Below are 18457 nucleotides of genomic sequence, written 5' to 3' on the forward strand. Positions count from 1 at the left end.
ACAGTATATACATTATATACACAGTATATACAGTATAGCCATTATACAGTATATACATTATATACACAGTATATACGGTATACCCATCATACGGTATATACATTATATACACAGTATATACGGTATACCTATCATACGGTATATACATTATATACACAGTATATATAGTACACTCATCATATGGTATATACATTATATATACAGTATATACAGTATACCCATTATACAGTATATACATTATATACACAGTATATACAGTATACCCGTTATACATTATATACATTATATACATAGTATATACGGTATACCCATCATACGGTATATACATTATATACACAGTATATACAGTATACCCATTATACAGTATATACATTATATACACAGTATATACAGTATATTCATTATACAGTACATACATTCATAATGTCCAGGGCTAAGAAAACCACAATAAACTAACAAAAGAGAAGTGTGAAAGACCAAATGCCCCTGCCAAAGTCTTCCTTATCAGCTGCCAAAAAACTCAGAAGAATTCAAGAAGGGCACAGGGTATACCCCAGAGATCACATACTGAGTATTTGGGCCAAAGAATTGAACTAGATTTTTTTTCAAGTCTTGTTTTGAGGTCAGAAAAGCCAAAAGATTGAGGGAGACCAAGAGAGTCTAAGGGAGACAGTGCCTAGTGATTACTGACAAGCATTCAGTTCAAACGTTCATCTCTGGGCCCCAGACTCACCCCTCAGGATGCTGCAGGACAGAAACCATCAGCTCCACAGCCAGGGCACCTGCAATCACAGCCAGGCCTGGGCGGCTCACTGTGCACTGCTGGTCCAGTGTCCGGTCTCTGGTTGACTAACAAGAAACAATCAGTGACATGTATAGAATATTCTAGTCCAGGTAGCCTGAGGGCAACCTAAAACTCCCCAAGATAGAGCTTTAAAATACAACCAGATTGGTGTAGCTGACAAAGGCCGGCCAGCCTCACCCTATTGTGTCTTGGGAGGATCATAATAAACAAAACAGAATATGTAATTAAGTGAGGCAATATGCTATACAGGATGTGCACTTGTTAGGAGATAGAGACGGGGACACTGACCATCAGCAGCATGGCCTCATGGTGGCTCTGCACCCAGTGCTCCTGTAGAGGAATCCATCCCCTCTTCTGTGCTTAGTGGGTGTGAGGTTGAGTCACAGAGTAACAGTCGTGAGTAGCTGGTGACCCTGTCCTGCCATGCTCCCCGAGGTAATGGCTCAGAGTGACTCTGAGGAGGGGGCCACAGTCTCCACCATGCTGTCCTCTGTTCCTGCACACTGCCTCATCAGATTGACTGTAGTCTGAGGACTTAACTGCAAAACTACAAGCATTTGTTACCATCTGTTTCCATACACAAGCCGAACCTGGGTCAACTCCACAAATTCTAACCTTCCAAATGGGGGCAAATCCTCCAGTTATTTGATGCTATAAAAATGTCATGGACTGAAAAGACATGGCTGCTGTGGAATCTTATTTTAAGGTGAGGAGTCAGTGGAAGGCCTGGACTAGAACCCGGGGTTTTAGTCTCCCATATCTGGGGCTCTTTCTAGAGCTCTTTCTTTCTATAACGGACCAGGCTCCGCAGAAGTTTCCTTACTCAGTTTCTGTCCGATGGTTGTAGCCACATTCATGCAGTGACTGTGGCTCAGCCACTCAGGAAAGGGTGCCAATCATGGCTTATGGTTGGATAATGCCACCCACCCAACTAGAGAATGCTCTTTATTAGACAACCTTTAAACAGCCCTGGGAGGACCCTGCCCCAGCACACAGGATGCTGAGTAGAGCTGTTTGTAGCCATGGAATTGGACTTACGTCTCCTGGAGCCACTACATCATTGCAGAAATAGCAGCCAAGCTTGTATCCAGGGATGTTAGCAAAGAGCGAGGAGCCCAGGTCAGCAGGCGCCGCAAGGTGGCTCGGGCACAGGTCCCCAGCTCCCTGTTGCTTGGGTTTCTTCAGGCCGTGTCTCATGACAACAAAGGTGTCAAACCCCAAGGCAGCGTTGATGACGAGCTGTTGGCATTGAAGGAACAAAAGGGAGTCAGGAGAGACAAACTAAGGCTAAGTTCACATGCAGCTACCTTTTTTTTTTCTCTCTCTCTCATTTATTTATTTATTATGTATACAGAAGAGGGTGCCAGATCTCATTACAGATGGTTGTGAGCCACCATGTGGTTGCTGGGAATTGAACTCAGGACCTCTGGAAGAGTAGTCGGTGCTCTTAACCTCTGAGCCATCTCTCCAGCCCCCCACATGCAGCTACCTTTAAATGGCTTTCTTTTTCCTGTGATGTAACTAGACTTCAATAGTCAATTGAAACCTGCAAGAGACTTGATAAACTGCTAACATAAACCATCTCATATAAAGCCCCTACAAACATTGCCTTTTTATAGACAAGGATATCAAAGGTCAGAGTTCTACTTCTGTCCCAAGGTCATGCAGCTGATAGGAGAGAGGCGTGGAGGGTGGTTGGTGGGTGCCCACAGCATCTGCCCCGTCCTTTCCGTTCCTTGGAACGTTTTACTGAGACACCATTTGTAAACCATGATTACCACCACAGGGGCTTTAAGAGACACTTTCTTCATTTGTGCTGTAAGAACTCTTCTTGGTTGTGGTTTAAGTTTTCCCCCAATTTTTGGTCACATACAAAGAATCAAGAAAATGCACGATGGAGAAGAAAATAAGAACTGCTCCTGACACAACTTGGGGGTTCCAGAAACAGCTGGGGGCATTGCCTCTTTTATCTTCTCTCCCTTCCCTTCTTGTCCTTTGCCTCATACATGATAGACAGAAGATAGATGATAGGTGATGGATGGCTGACAGACAGATGGGGGTGGATTGTGGTAGAGGCAGACATGCATGTTTTTATATGGAGATGTAACACCTGAGATTCATATACTATTTTATCTTATAGTATGGTATTTTCTGATCACCATTCTTTGAAAAGCTCCCTGGGAGTGAAAGCACACTTAGGAAAGCATCCTACAGCACAGGCCCTTGACCTTCATCTGTACCCAGAGTGGCACCTGCAGGGATTGCTAAGAGAAAAGTAAGCACGCCCATGCCAGGTGATGGTGTGGGGTAAAGAAGGGCTGTAAGGCCACAGAGGTCACCGTTTCTGGGGGGAGGGCGGGCTGTGGACACTTCTCTCTTGGGTGGCACACCCCACCTTTCGCTTGCTGGCCGCAATGACAGCAGGAAGCCACCGGCTCTCTCTGGTGTCCATTAGCAGGAAGATGACATCATGGCTCTCGATGAGCTGCTCCAGCCGCTCCACGTCTCTGCGGGCCTGCTCCAGCGTGACGCCAGAGAAATTCACAGGATGTCCCGGCATGGGGATGCTCATGTTGAACCCGCTGGCATTCTAGGGAGGCAACGGCCATACTTGTGTCACTTACAACCAGGAACTTTCTGTGTATGGTATTACTGCTCTTTTCCTCAAATACCTGGGCCTCTTCACAACCTTCTCCACTTCCTTGAGCCATGTATGTGTGTGCATGCATACATGTGTCTCTGTGTGTGTGTGTGTGTACATGTGTATGTGTTTGTCTGTCTGTGTATACATGTGTGTATGTGCGTGCCTCTGTGTGTTTGTGTATGCATGCACGCATTCGTGTGTGTGTGTGTGTGTGTGTGTGTGTGTGTGTGTGTGTGTGTGTGTGTGTGTGTTGCTGAGGATGGAGCTCAGAGCCTCAGGTACAATACAGCCAGGGATGTTCACTTTCCACAGAAGACAAAGTGTGCCAGCATCACAAACTGCGCCTCCATCTTCTGCATCCCACGGGCCACGGGCAAGTGTGATAACATTGGCTTTCCCAGAGCTGTCGAAACACTGACTGGAGAGATGATTGCAGGGGGTGGGCAGCAAGTCTGCAAAAGCTAGGAACTAAGTGACAGCACTGAGATTCCAAGCAACGTCTGCACGGGCCAGCGGTTGGTTCCCAGTCCTCTCCCGTGACAGACTGGACTGCTCTCCCAGGGGGGCCTGACTATCTCACCTGGGGTAGGATGACAATCTGTGCCTTCTTCCCTAGAACTCTGCAGGCTTCCCACTGGGGAGACAGAGTACACTGCCCAACGCCACGGAGCCTGGGCTTGGCTTGTGAATTGCTTGAGCAATGGGAAGAGAATGGGAATTGCTGTGCTGAGGTTGACATGAGACTCTCTAGCCTTCTCTTCTCTCAGAACTGCAGGACCAGGAGACTGTGGCTCCTCAAGCCTCCATTTTGAAACAATCACATACAGAGCAGACTGGAAGCTGAGTCCAACTTTGCCTATCAATAACACATACAGCCTTCATACCTCTGGTGTAGACTCACAGCTGGATGCCACTGAGATTTGTGGACTATGAGATATGTCACGCTGTGCTAGAGAGACCTAACTAATGTCTCAATGGTGGGGCTGTGGCTACCCAACACATAGCTGGGTACACGGTGGATATGTAGTCAATGCTATAGAATTCCACTCAATAAATGATGCTCCTGAGGGTGCTTGTGAAATAAAACCATTAACAACAGTAGGCTTCGGTAACAGACGAATCAGCATTGAAAGGCTAAAGGCAGGCAGGCTTTCCATAGCTGGGCTGAGGGTGCTGCTTCTAGCCCTGGAAGTACAAGCAGAGCCTCAGAGGTCACTAATGTGTCTCCATCAGGTAAAATGATCATGTTCTTGCTGAAAGGCTTAAAACACATCTCAAAACTTACTTTTATTCAAGTGTGTTGAGTGTGTTGGCTAGTTTTTGACAAATTTAAAGCTCAATGGAGGAATTGCCTCTATCAGGCTAGCCTGTTGGTATGGTGCTGGGGATACTATGAATGTGTTGCTCTGATTGATTGATAAATAAAATGCTGATTGGCCAGCAGCCAGGCAGGAAGTATAGGCGGGACAAGCAGAGAAGAGAATTCTGGGAACAGGAAGGCTGAGTGAGGAGTTGCCAGCCAGACACAGAGGAAGCGAGATGTAAAAGTACCTGTAAGCCACAAGCCATGTGGCAACTTATAGATTAATAGAAATGGGTTAATTTAAGATGTAAGAGCTAGTCAATAGTTAGCCTGAGCTAATGGCTGAGCAATTTTAATTAATATGAGCTTCTGAGCGATTATTTTATAAGTGGTTGCGGGGTCCATGGGGCTGGGCAGGATTGGAGAAAAGTTCAGCTACAAATGGTACCCAATGGCTCGAGTTTCCATCTCAAACCAGAGAATACTTAATAATCAATTTGAAACAGAGCCCAAACCAGATTCCTACTTCATGTCTTATGTGGGTGGCTAGACGCTGCAACATGCGGGCTTACGTGGTTCAGCGTGTGGGTTTGACCTGCATGCAACATGGCAGATTCCCAGCCGTGCAGTATGCTGTGGGGTGGATATGGCTTTTGCTGGCTTGCCAGCTTCTGGGGACTCTCCTGTCTTGGCCTCCTTTCTCACCATGGGAGCACCAGGATTACAAACACATACTTCCATGCCTGGCTTTATATGGGTTTTGAGGATTCAAATGTAAGCCTTCATATTTACATAAAACATTACATGCCAAAACTACACAGAGAAATCCTGTCTCGAAAAACCAAAACCAACCAACCAAACAAACAGAAAACAAAAATTTTACATGCTTTATCCAATGACCCCTCTCTTCAACATCTTAGTGGTGCTTTTAGAAGGCCACCACTGAGGTGAGGCAGTAAGCTTGGTCATATGATGCCTGTCTGGTAGGAAATACCACATGTTTGATCCTCAGTCACCAATACTACAGAGCCTCATTCCCCAGGATCCCCGGGACTCAAACATTTGCAGTCTACAGGGCAAGAACATGACTATTCCCCGCGAATCATCAACGTACCACTCCGGGAAATATTTTCTGGAGCCGCTCTGCTGCAGCCAGGGCCTTGGGCCTGCCACCCCCCAGACAATCTTCAAATTCATACAGAGGCTGCCTCACAGGGTTGGAGTAGGAGATCTTGGCGTTGTCCACAAATGTGACATGTCTGACACCCCAGCCCTGCACAGAAACAGGAAACCACACCTGATGAGCATGTCTCAGTACACGTCTAGAAGACTCTAGGAAGGATTTTGCTTCTGAGCAGCTGTGGACCTTAAAATATAGGAAACTGAAGAACCTGAATCGTACAAATCCAGTTTTTGATCATTAGAATGTCAACTTCTTTTTAAAAGACAAAATAATTATATGCCGGGGCCTAGATTCCCACAGTCATTAGACCAGGAAATAGCAGAGTAATTGTCACCTAGAGTGTTATTTTTGACAGCATCACTAGGGCAAGATTGCAGTGAACACTAGGAGACCGCTACTGTGTTGATTCAGTGTTAGCGGGCACCCCCAAGTGAACGCTAGGAGACGGCTACTGTGTTGATTCAGGGTGAGCGGGCACCCCCAAGTGAACGCTAGGAGACTGCCCGCTACTATGTTGATTCAGCGTTAGCGGGCACCCCGCAAGTGAACGCTAGGAGACGGCTACTGTGTTGATTCAGCGTTAGCGGGCACCCCGCAAGTGAACGCTAGGAGACAGATTCTGTGTTGATTCAGTGTTAGCGGGTACCCGGCAAGTGAACGCTAGGAGACCTCTTCTGTGTTGTTTCAGGGTTAGGGAGCACCCCACAAATGAATGCTAGGAGACCCGCTACTGTGTTGTTTCAGGGTTTGGGAGCACCCCCAGACGTCTTTGGCTTCTCTTAATGAGTAACTAAATATAAATATCAACTCCTCTGGAAACTCATTTTGGATCTCAATTAACTCCAGAAAAATGACCAGCAAGTGGTTCCCCTGTGAAACAATGAAGAACATTCTCAGAGTATTTCTCCACCTGGAGAAACTTGCTTATAACCCAATCTTACAAGGTGAGTCTGTGTTCTCATGCAAGTTCTCATGACGTCACGGACATTTTCGTAGATGAGACCATTTCTGGAAAGGTTTTTATTTGAAGATCTGTTTGTGTGATGCACAGTGTTTCGCCTCCATGTGTATAAGTACATACATGTAATGTCCAAGAAGGCCAGAAGAGGGTACTGGATCTCCTGGAGCTGGAGCTACATGCTGTAGTGAGCTGCTAGGTGGATGCTGGGAACTGAACACAGGTCCTCTCCAAGAGCAGCTAGTGGTCCTAACCTCTGTGCCATCTCTCCAGGCCCTATATTCCCTTACAATTTTATACAATCACATAGTTTTAAAGTTGACTAATAAGTTATAAAGAAAACTTTTCATAAATAGCAGTCTATAAGACAGCTTTTATAAATGGAAATGAACAGAGAAGTGACAAGGCCCATGAATGGCCTCTGTTTCCTTCAGCCAGGACAGCTCCCGGCCTCAGTGGTAACGTCCTTGTGTATGGAGTCTGACTATTTGTGGGAAGGGAACTGGACTGGGACTGGAGGGGCATCTTGCGCTTCTGTCTCACAATGACTACAGATTGCTCTTAGAACTAGCATTGCTGAGGAGAGCCGAAGAGGAATGGGAGGGAGGCACCTAGGAGATGGGAAACAAGAGGCACAGCTGGACAGCTGCACAGAGGTCCCCAAACTCACCATCAGTGTCCTAGCTACATTACACCCCAAGGTACCAGCTCCCAGCAGCAGGCACTTGACAGACACGACCTTGTCCAAGTCCAAGGTGGGGACCAATCGCCAACACATCAGCTTGAGATTCAGATCCACGGATGACTCAGCCAGCCTGGAAAACAAGGGATTGATGTGCTGGTGAGTCATTTGAATGAAAAAAAAGGAATAAAAAGGAGAGGACATGATAGCTGGTAGGTATGGTGGAGGAGGGGAGAGCACAGTCAGAGGCAGGGACATCTGGGACAGTCCAGAGTGGACATGACCAGGCTGAGCTGGGCCAGGTGAGGAGAGATGGGGGAGGGGGAGCAAGGGAAGAGCCACTGACCAACAGTGGGGGCTTGGGCCAAGAGACGGGCATACATGTGGTGGTGAGGGCGAGGGAAAGATCTCCCACCCCCGTCTCTCCCGCTAGGTGAGGGAGCTGACCCTCCCCTTATCCCTCGATGCCTGTGGAGAGAAGAAGAGCTGTCCCTGCCCCTCACCAGCTGGAGCACTGGGAGAGTGGCCCCTGGGAAACACAGTAGAGCTGGTCCTGCTGTTGTATGTGTGCATGCCCTGAGGGTATGAGAGCAGGAGAACGGTCCCGCCCCTTGCTCATTACTACAAGCAGGGGTAAACTAGCCGGGGCAATGCTGGAGATCTCACCCTGGTGGTAAGGATGGAGAGAGCTGGTGGGCTGACCAATCCTGCAACTACCCAGGCCCAGAACGAGGAGTTGGCCCACTCCAACATCCACCCCATCTATAATCTGATGGAGTACGTGAAGGGGCCAGTCCTGTGTGCCCAAAACTGCAGGATCTCCATGACACAGCGCAACAACAGGATGTGGGATGTCTTTCTGTGAATATGTGGTGCTCTCATTGGTTAATAAATAAAGCTCTTTGGTGAGGCAGAATAAGGCTAGGCGGTACATTCAAACTGAAGATGGAGATGAAGGGCAGAGTCAGGGCAGATGCTGTGAGCTGCCCAAAAAAGCAAGATGTGAAAGAATTGGTAAGCCATGGGCCATGTGGTAATACATAGATTAATAGAAACAGGTTAATTTAAGTGTAAGAGCTAGTAATAAGCCTGATCTACTGGCCAAACATTTATAATTAACATAAGCCTCTGAGTGATTATTTTAAAAGCAGCTGCAGGGACTGGGTGGAACAGAGGAAAGCCTCCATTTACAGAGTCCCAGTGAGGGCCCAGCATCAATAGTGTAGGAGAAACCAGAGGCCTCAAAGCAGATCAATGACTCTTTGCAATGAACATCTGCAAGTAAAGATATATGGACTAAAAGGGTAAACTGTGTGACTCTCTGTCACACTACAGCTTCCATGATGAGATTTTTCTTTTTTTTTTCCCCCCTCTTAATTTTATTTTGTGGGGAGGTTGCAAGTGCAGAAGGCAGATACGAAGGGACAGGGAGATGAATGGGATCAAGATGCATGATGTAAAAGACACAAAGAATAAATAAAAAAGAAAAACAGAGAGAGGGGGGGCACAGTCAAAATGGCTGGATTATACAGGGAAGGGCAGCCCAGGCCCTGGGATGGGGAGTTCAGGGTAGGGGGTGGGATATGCCAGTCATACCCTGTACCAGGTAGGGACTGAGGGATGCTGGGAGAACCTGGTGACCAGGTCTGCTTTGATATGTGCATTAACACATTAGGGCACCCCAGCCACTTGACCCAGGCTTGAGACCTAACACATTCACATGTGCTCCAGTCTTCATTTCTAACAGACAGACATGATCTATGGGAGGAAACAAGATGGAAATAACCAGGCAATCAGAGTCAGAGTCAAAATGAGATGAAGCTTCTAGGTAACAGAGTGGAGAAAGGCTATCACGCAGAAAGCAGGCCACTTCCTCTGCGATTGCTGGGGTGGGCCAAAGTCCCTACATGGAGCTCCTAACAGCAAGGGGAGAGGGGAAGTTAGAGCAGTCCCGAGCTGTTGTGTCGGCTTACCAGAATGGCTCTTCCAAAAACTCTCCCAGAGCTTAATAAAGGGTAAGCGGATTCTCATCCTTGAAAGTAATGTGGCTTCTCCACAAACGCAACGCTGTTTATAAAATCCTTCAGGGGTGGCAAGTAGGACGAAGATCTACAGCCGTGAATAAAGAACTAGAAAGGGAGGCAGAGGCAGGCGATCTCTGCAACTTCCAGGCCTGCCAGGGCTGCACAGTGAGACTCTAAACAGCAATGACCATAAAGACTAGAAAAGGCAGTGCTGAGGTCCGGGTGTCTGAGAGTCGGAGCTGGAAACAAGAGTGGAAAGCCGTGCATGCCTCGGGATGCCTGGCACACTAGTCCACAGGACAATGTGGACCAGCAGTAGCTGGCTCTACTACCGTTACCAGCACCCCTGAACTACACAGCGCAGCATCGGCCACACCCTGGAGACAAGGGCACTCCAGTCATGTCTACCTTTTGGGGTCCATGCATCCGCTGAGGTTCACCATCCTTGGTCCCATGCCTCCTTTCTGGTTCTTCTCCCAGCCAACTGCTTTAGGACAATCTTAAGGTAGATAAAACATAAGGTTTACTAAAAGGGGGAAATAAAAACCAACCTGAACTCATGTCTTCACGCTTGTGTGGCAAGCACTTCAGACTGAGCCCTGTCACCCCAGCTGCCCTCTCCTTCCCACGTTGACTGCCCTCTTTTTTTAACAATGTTTATTTTATATGTGTTTTGTCTGCATGTCAGTACACAACAAATACAGTCAGTACTCAGTGTTTTCAGAGGCCAGAAGAGGTCATCAGATCCCCTAGAGCTGGAGTTACATACAGTTTTGAACCACCACATGGGTGCTGGGAATTGGACCTCTGCAAGAGCAGCCAGTGCCCTTAACTGCTGAGCCATGTCTCCAGCCCAACTGTGTCCTCTTTTAACTCCTGTTGCAGGAGCCCCTGGAACTCCAATCCCAGAACTCTCGCCAGAGTTTATCTTATTCTGTGCTACAAAGACTGAGATGATATTTCCACGAGTGTAGATCTGTCACTGTGTGGAGTGCTCTTTCCACATCCTGCAGTTAACAGAAACCCCTCAGGGCTACAAGACCTCTCACAATTCCTGCTGCTGTTATGGGACCTCCGTCCTCTCCTTTCTCAAAGACTTCCTTGTATTTAGAATAAGCTTCAACCACTGAGCAGAGAACTCAGCCTTAGGTTATATTTCAGTATCACTTCCAGTGTCTGATCTAAGTAAGGCTCTGGGGCTGTGCTGTGCTGGGGCTGTGCTGTGCTGGGGCTGGGGCTGGGGCTGGGGCTGGGGTTGGGGCTGGGCTGGGCTGGGCTGGGCTGGGCTGGGGCTGGGGCTGGGGCTGGGGCTGGGGCTGGGGTTGGGGCTGGGTTGGGGTGGGCTGGGGCTGGGGCTGGGGCTGGGGCTGGGGTTGGGGCTGGGTTGGGTTGGGGCTGGGGTTGGACTGGGGCTGGGGTTGGGGCTGGGTTGGGTTGGGGCTAGGCTGGGGTTGCAGCTTGATAGTAGAGCAATATTCAGTGTGTGAAAGCTGCAATAATGGAGCTGAGTTCCATCATCAGTAACACACACACTTTCACACGTGCACACCCCACATATATGCTAAAACGCATGCACAGGTTTTAACACAAGATACACATAACATACACACACCACACACACACACACACACACACACACACACACACACACACAAACATTTACATTCAAACTCCTGCACACTCAACAAAACACTCACCTACACTAAGACACCCACAAATACACACTGACAAAAGTCACTCTGACAGTGTCACATTTACATATGTGTACACGTAGACACACATGCTCATTCAAATATACATTCACTCACACACTCAGATACCCACAACTCACAAATACATTGACATATAGGTATGCACACATACATTCACCTACATACACTTACAAAGATTAAGCCAACACATACATGCAATATTCAAACACAGACACAGTCTTACACATGCCCACCCACAGTCATATTAAGACATGTATCCATACTAACAGAGAAATGTGCACTCGCATCCACATATGCACTTACAGGCTTGCATACCAAGTCACATACATAGGCTCACACTCTCTCACACTATGAAAGACACCTCCAACACATGCTCATTTCAACTCATGCAGATATATAGGCTCACAAATGCATGCTCACATACAATTCACATGCATTCACACATGGTGTACATTCACACACACAGAAACACACTCACATTCATGAAAATATACTTAAAGACCTTTAGATTTGCATATATATGCACACAAATTTTCAAACTCACACACACACACACACACACACACACATATATATATATATATCAATACATGCTCATATACAAGTACCAATTCATACAACCCTGTTGTGGAATATTAGTTTAAGATGTATTACATTTGTCTATGCTGTGGGACATTTGTTTAATGGTACAAAGATGTGTTGCATTCTTTTATGTTGTATTTGTTTAAACTCTGTGAAGCCATGTTACTTTGCCTGTCTAATAAAGAGCTGAATGGCCAATAGCCAGTCAGGAGAAAGGATAGGCGGGGCTGGCAGGAAGAGAGAATAAATACAAGGGAGAAATCTGGGAAGAGAGATCTGGGAGCGAAAGGAAGAGAGGTAGACATCAGAGGCCAGCCACCCAGCAAGCCACAGGGTAAGAAGGAAAGAAAGACATAGAATAGAGAAAGGTAAAAGCCCAGAGGTAAAAGGTAGATGGGATAATTTAAGAAAAGCTGGCTAGAAATAAATGAAGCAAAGGCCAAGCACTTATAAGTAATAATAAGCCACTGCATGATTATTTGGTAGCTGGGTGGTGGGCCCCTAAAGACCGAACAGTAAAAAAAACCAAATACACAACCCCCCCACACATGTGCATGCCCATAAATACTACCACTCCAAATCACACATATAAAATACCCTCTCACATGTACAAACATGTGTGTACACACAATTACACAAACCCTCATGAATGCACATGCTTTCTCACTCACTAGCACTCACATGCTCACTTTTATTTAAGGATACACTCAAGCACACTCCCAAAACTCACACACAGACACCTCATGCACACACACTCAAACATATGCACATGCTCACACTAATGCTCAGATGAAGGCGTCAGGACTCCTTTACTAGGGACAAAAGGCTTCAGAGCTCCTCACTCATTTTCTACTGTGAATTCATTATTTTAAACTATTCTTACGTCATGTTTTAAAAATGCTTTTCAGAGCCAGGCAGTGGTGGTGCACGCCTTTAATCCCAGCACTCAGGCGGATCTCTGTGAGTTTGAGGCCAGCCTGGGCTACAGAGTGAGTTCCAGGAAAGGTGCAAAGCTACACAGAGAAACCCTGTCTCTAAAAAACCAAAAACTGCTTTTTAGATACTACCACCATGACACAAGCCATGGTCTCCCCTTTATACAAATGGCACCTAAGACAACTGGCCGTTTCAAGTTCAAATATCTGCATATACACAAGCCCTTCCCTGTCTATTTATTTATTTGCTTGTTCATTTATTTATTTAGAGACAGGAACTCATGTACCCTTGAATTCCTGGCTGGCCTTGAACTCATGATTCTCCTGCCTCTACTGCCCAAGTTCTGGCATTACAGGCATGCACTTCCATGCTTGGTTGACTACAGTCATTGCTAAGAAAATTAGATGCATTGTAAACTTATTAATAATGAAAACTACTACATGTGGAGATTAGTAATCTACACATCTGCTTCTATATAAGCCATCCTCATAACACACAGTCCCAACGAAGGAAGAACGTGTTGGGAATGAGACGGTGTCCACTCCAGCTGGGAACCAGGCAGAGCGCAGGGACAGGGGAAGCTGGATTGCAGCTCACCCCAGCAGTGGCCACACCTGCTTCAGCCAGTGTCCAGAACAGCTTTCTGCCTACCATGGAGGCTTTACCACTTCTCACATCACTGCTGTTCCAACTGTGGGATGCCTCAGAGAGCCACGTGTCGCTTAATGATGGGGGGAGTTTGGAGAAATAACAGGCTGCTGACTGACCCGCTCTGAAAAGACCACAGAGTGTACTTATACAAATTAAGTGGTCATGAGATCCCTAGGCAACAGACTCTTAAGGGACCACCGTGCTATGTGGTGGATGTTGTTATGTCACACATGGCTACACTGAAGAGCGTGGCTATGGAAACGCCTTGGGCTCACATCATGATGCTAAGTAAGTCTTCATAATGTTTATTATACAGCTTTATTTGCAGCTAAGTGGAAACACTAATTTATATGTAAAACAGAAGGAAAGCGCCCCTTCTAAGATGAGTAATCACTCTTCAACAAAGAACATGAGAAAGGTGGAGATGTAGAAGCCTTCATCAGTTGGGAATGAATAGCAGGCCTGGTATTGAAAAGCATGAGCCACACCAGAGAAGGGAACAGAGTGGCTCAGTGCAGACACAGGAAGACAATGTGTCCCCACGGAATAAAATTAGGAGCATGGGAAAGGGGTCTGGTGGCTGCATCTTCTTGGCTTCACTTTTTAGTGACTCTTTGCATACTCTATTTTTGAGTTGCAACTTAATAAAGGGAAGTCAGTGCATCTTAAGGGAGCGTGCCAGGAGCTATTTCAGGATGCACCAGAAGAGGGCGCCAAGCCAAACGCTAATCAGAAAGCCTCTGAAAGGCGTGCCTTCCTCCCTGGACCACGCAGAAGTTTCTCCATTCACTTTTCCTGTTGTATTTAAAATCTCCAGACTGGAGCACAGAGTCAACAAGAAATGGGGCGATCTTGAGTCCTTCTGACTTCAGCACTTGGGAAGAGATGAGGCATGCCACCACCTGATACCCACACACCAAGGCACACCAGTGCACTGAAGAAAACTGTGCAGTCTACATGGAGCTGCTCTGCAGATGTGCATCACATGGATGTAGGGGATTCATCTGGGAAGAACTATGCAGTGATAGTGTGGACAGTAAGCTTAAAAGACCCCCGAATGAGCAGCATCATGGGCTGGACACTAACTATTCAGCTTTCTCACGGGACACACACTTCACACACAGTACTTTGTGGTGTGGGCATTTTCCCCATTCACTCAGACTTGCACATGAATTCTACCTTGAGTGTGTATGCATTGCAAGTCTGCACATACACTTTGTATAAATTTGCACACAGACAGACACATCTAGCACTATTTGTAAGTGCCTCTCAGACTGTTTTCTAATCTATAAAACATGGATAAATGCTAACACCTGCCGCGCAAGGGGAGAGAAGACATTAGAAGTGGAAGGAGAAATGTGCCTTTGCTGACTGATACCCCGTATGGAGAACAGCGTTACACACACCTTCAAGTACTCAATGAATAAACACGTTAATTAATTAACTTCCTCGAGGAAGAGGCATGGATAAAGATTTCATGTTGATCAAAAACTAAACAAATAAACATAAAGCTGGAGAAACACCTCCCAGACTGGAAAAGTCCACTGGAGAAGCTGCCAGCAAACTCAGCCTCTGCTCAGGGCTGACCACAGTTGCCCTCTGCTCCGGGGAGGCTCTCACACTGCCCGCGAGGGGAGCTGTGCCTTCTCTCGGGCCATTGTGAGGCTGGAAGCAGGAAGCAGGGTCTCTGGTCACTCATTATACACATTGGCAAAGACTTGCCAATTACCTGGGCTAAATGCCATTTCTGGAAGTTTCACCTCGAAGATGATGCTGTGTGCCACATCTCTCGCCCCCTGCATGGTGCGGTCTCGAAAGCAGAGGACTTCAACGGACTGGAAACTGCCGCTCCTGTTGCCCCCACCGGATTTGTGTTTATTTCATTTGATTAAAAAAGGAGAAGAAAAAGAGCTGGCGTAAGTGCTTTCCAGGCCAGCTGCAGAGAATCCAGGGCATGCAATCATGCCTGTCTGACCTTTTTAACCTTGTAGAGATTTTGAGCACATTCGTGCAGGCACCCTCTGTCTGTGCATTTAGAGTCTGGCTGCCAATTTAGCTGGGATTTTTTTCCCCCTAGGTAAACTTTTCTAGAGCAATCACACAGCAGACAGAGAGTTCTGACAAAGGAAGAAGCTTTTAAATCTGGGGTGGGATGCTCCCAAGATCTTAACATGGGACCCCTGAGGCCCTGTGCCAACAGCCAGGAGACACACAGCAAATGTGCTGGGACTCGCTGAGTGCACGAATAACCAGTCTCTCCAGGGTCTGTCAATATTTGTCTATCTTTATATTTTGGAGTAAACATTTTTACTTAAGTAAAGCAAGCATAGAGAAAATTACACAATCCCTCTAAGCTTGACCACACCTATCTGGAGCACCCCCTCCTAGGTCCTCACAGTGACTTTGCCTGATGTGAACTACATAAATGGAATCATGACATGTATTCTTTCAAGCTGGCTAAATTCACTAAACACTGTGTTTGAAAAGCCATCTATAGCTGGTTGTGCTGGTGAACACCTTTAGTTCTAGCACTCAGGAGGCAGAGCCAGGCACATCTCTGTGAGTTCCAGGTCACCAGAGCTACACAGTAAGACTCTGTCTTAAAAAAAAGGGGGGGGAGGGGCACAAATGTGGTGCACATACATACATGGGCAAAACACTCAATACACATGAAATAAAAATAAGCCTTAAAAAAAAGCAAGAGAAGCCGTGCATGAAGATACACTCGGATAGGACACCTGCTATGAGGTGCCTCCCAGGCCTCTGCCATGCATTTGGAACGGAAGGGCATGAGGCTGGGGCTAGTAACCACAGTGCTGCTATACACTGTGTGTGTGTGTGTGTGTGTGTGTGTGTGTGTGTGTGTGTGTCTAAATTCACTAAACACTGTGTTTGAAAAGCCATCTATAGCCATCTATGTGTGTGCGTGCATGTGTGTGTATGCATGAGTTTGTGCATGTGCCTGTGTGCGCGCGCGTGCATGTGGGTGTTTTTACCTCCAGCAGATTCTACCACAAGTGTTGCAGCATCTTTTGTGAATTTTGCTGCCTCCCATTTCCACTATACAAGCATGGTCACTTTCTTAGGTGATGTTGGCAGGGCTGGGGCTGCTGACCTCTTACAGGTTTATTTCCCTGATGCCCAGTGATGCTGAGTATCTTATTAAGTGTAAGTTGGCTTTTCCCAATACCCCTTTTTATTATTTAAGGATTAGGAAAATTTTTTAAAGGTGGGAGGTGGTAGCAATAGGAAATTCCTGTCTAAAAGCAGGAAGGGAGGGCTGGAAAATGTCAGTATCAAGGCATCCAGCTATGACCTCACCATGATCTAAGTGACTTCAGCATAGTACAGGCTGGGGCTGAGGCTGGGACTCCTTAGCAGACCTGCTTAAGAGCACCAGGGGTAGAAACTGGACCACAACTAATTTAATTGGCTTATTTTCTAGTTTCCATGTCAGGAACGAAATCAATGCCCTTAGGGAAAGATGCTGACATAAGTAGACCCTTATGGAAACATACAGATGAAGACACACAGACATGGACACACATGTAAATACCATCTGTGGGCTGCCAGGACCAAAAAATTCCTCAAAGGCCATCCAGGGTACTGGGCTAGGTTACAGGGATCGTACACACCAACTGTTATCTGTGAACAGAAAACACTTGCTGAGAGCCACACACCAGGTCAGTTTGATAGTACCACACGAGGCTAACCCTCCATGGAAAGTGGACACTTGGCGGAAGGCGGAAGGGAAGAAAGGCTTGGGATCTCACCCTAGACAAGAGGACTCCTGGACAGGAAAGAACTGGAACGTTTTCCCCTGTGCTCCCTGGCCCAGCACACGGCTTGGCGGACAGGAGGAACTAGAGAGAAAGGACCAGCAGGAAGGGATGGAGAGAGGGAGGGGAGGAGGAGGGGCGAGGGGCAGGAGAGAGATAGAGGGCTGGGACTGTACTCAAGACTTACAAGGAGAGCCCTCTGAGAAATGTAAGCTCTAAGAATGGTTCATCTGCGTGTAATGAAGACAGGAAATGAGGACAAGGCCTGGGCCCCGAGTCTACAGTTGGTTCAAATTAAAAAGCTACATGTCTGCAGAGTGGGGATACATGTTCCTCCCACCTCTCTCCACCGCTCCCTTAACCCTGACTTCCATCTGGAGAATTCTACTCAACTTCAAACCACAGGTCTCCAGCGAGGGCTTTACTTGGGGAGGTCTGGAGTGGCCCCTCCTCCCACGGGCCATCACGCACTAGAGGTGAGGTGTGTCTTTTCCCATCTCCTCTCTGTCAAAAGGCACCTGGTCTCCCCCCCCCCCCCGCCCTCTCTTTCTGAGACAGGGTTTCTCTGTGTAGCTCTGGCTGTCCTGGAACTTGCTGGCCTCAAACTCACAGATCCACCTGCCTCTGCCTCCTGAGTGCTGTGTGCACCACCACATCCAGCCAGATACTGATTTCTAAAATCCATTCTCAATAACAGATGCCAGGGTGCCTTGGACATGTGGCTGATTTTAGAGCTGAGATAGAGAACACAAGCTGTGCCCGGACCATCTTAGAGTACTAGAAAACAGGGAGTACTCAAGGACCATCTCAGAGTACCAGAAAACAGGAAGTACTCAAGGACCATCTCAGAGTACCAGAAAACAGGAAGTACTCAAGGACCATCTTAGAGTACCAGAAAACAGGAAGTACTCAAGGACCATCTTAGAGTACCAGAAAACAGGAAGTACTCAAGGACCATCTCAGAGTACCAGAAAACAGGAAGTACTCAAGGACCATCTCAGAGTACCAGAAAACAGGAAGTACTCAAGGACCATCTCAGAGTACCAGAAAACAGGAAGTACTCAAGGACCATCTTAGAGTACCAGAAAACAGGAAGTACTCAAGGACCATCTCAGAGTACCAGAAAACAGGAAGTACTCAAGGACCATCTCAGAGTACCAGAAAACAGGAAGTACTCAAGGGGGGAAAGAATGAGGCC

General features: G+C 47.0%; 1 protein-coding gene across 2 annotated transcripts in view; it reads right to left on the minus strand.

Moving 5' to 3' along the window:
- Window positions 1–18457, minus strand: part of Atg7 (autophagy related 7) — a 224191-nt gene that overhangs the window by 142375 nt on the left and 63359 nt on the right. For both annotated transcript variants that reach the window (XM_037204257.1, XM_037204256.1), the window contains exons 8-15: window positions 17037–17125; window positions 15210–15331; window positions 10008–10098; window positions 7564–7708; window positions 5867–6025; window positions 3201–3395; window positions 1844–2044; window positions 734–849 (exon numbers count right to left, since the gene is read on the minus strand). In XM_037204257.1, the coding sequence (XP_037060152.1) occupies window positions 734–849; window positions 1844–2044; window positions 3201–3395; window positions 5867–6025; window positions 7564–7708; window positions 10008–10098; window positions 15210–15331; window positions 17037–17125 (1118 nt within the window). The remainder of the gene's footprint in view (window positions 1–733; window positions 850–1843; window positions 2045–3200; window positions 3396–5866; window positions 6026–7563; window positions 7709–10007; window positions 10099–15209; window positions 15332–17036; window positions 17126–18457) is intronic.

This window comes from Peromyscus leucopus, chromosome 3 (genome assembly GCF_004664715.2).
Source record: "Peromyscus leucopus breed LL Stock chromosome 3, UCI_PerLeu_2.1, whole genome shotgun sequence".
NCBI classification, from domain to species: domain Eukaryota; kingdom Metazoa; phylum Chordata; class Mammalia; order Rodentia; family Cricetidae; genus Peromyscus; species Peromyscus leucopus.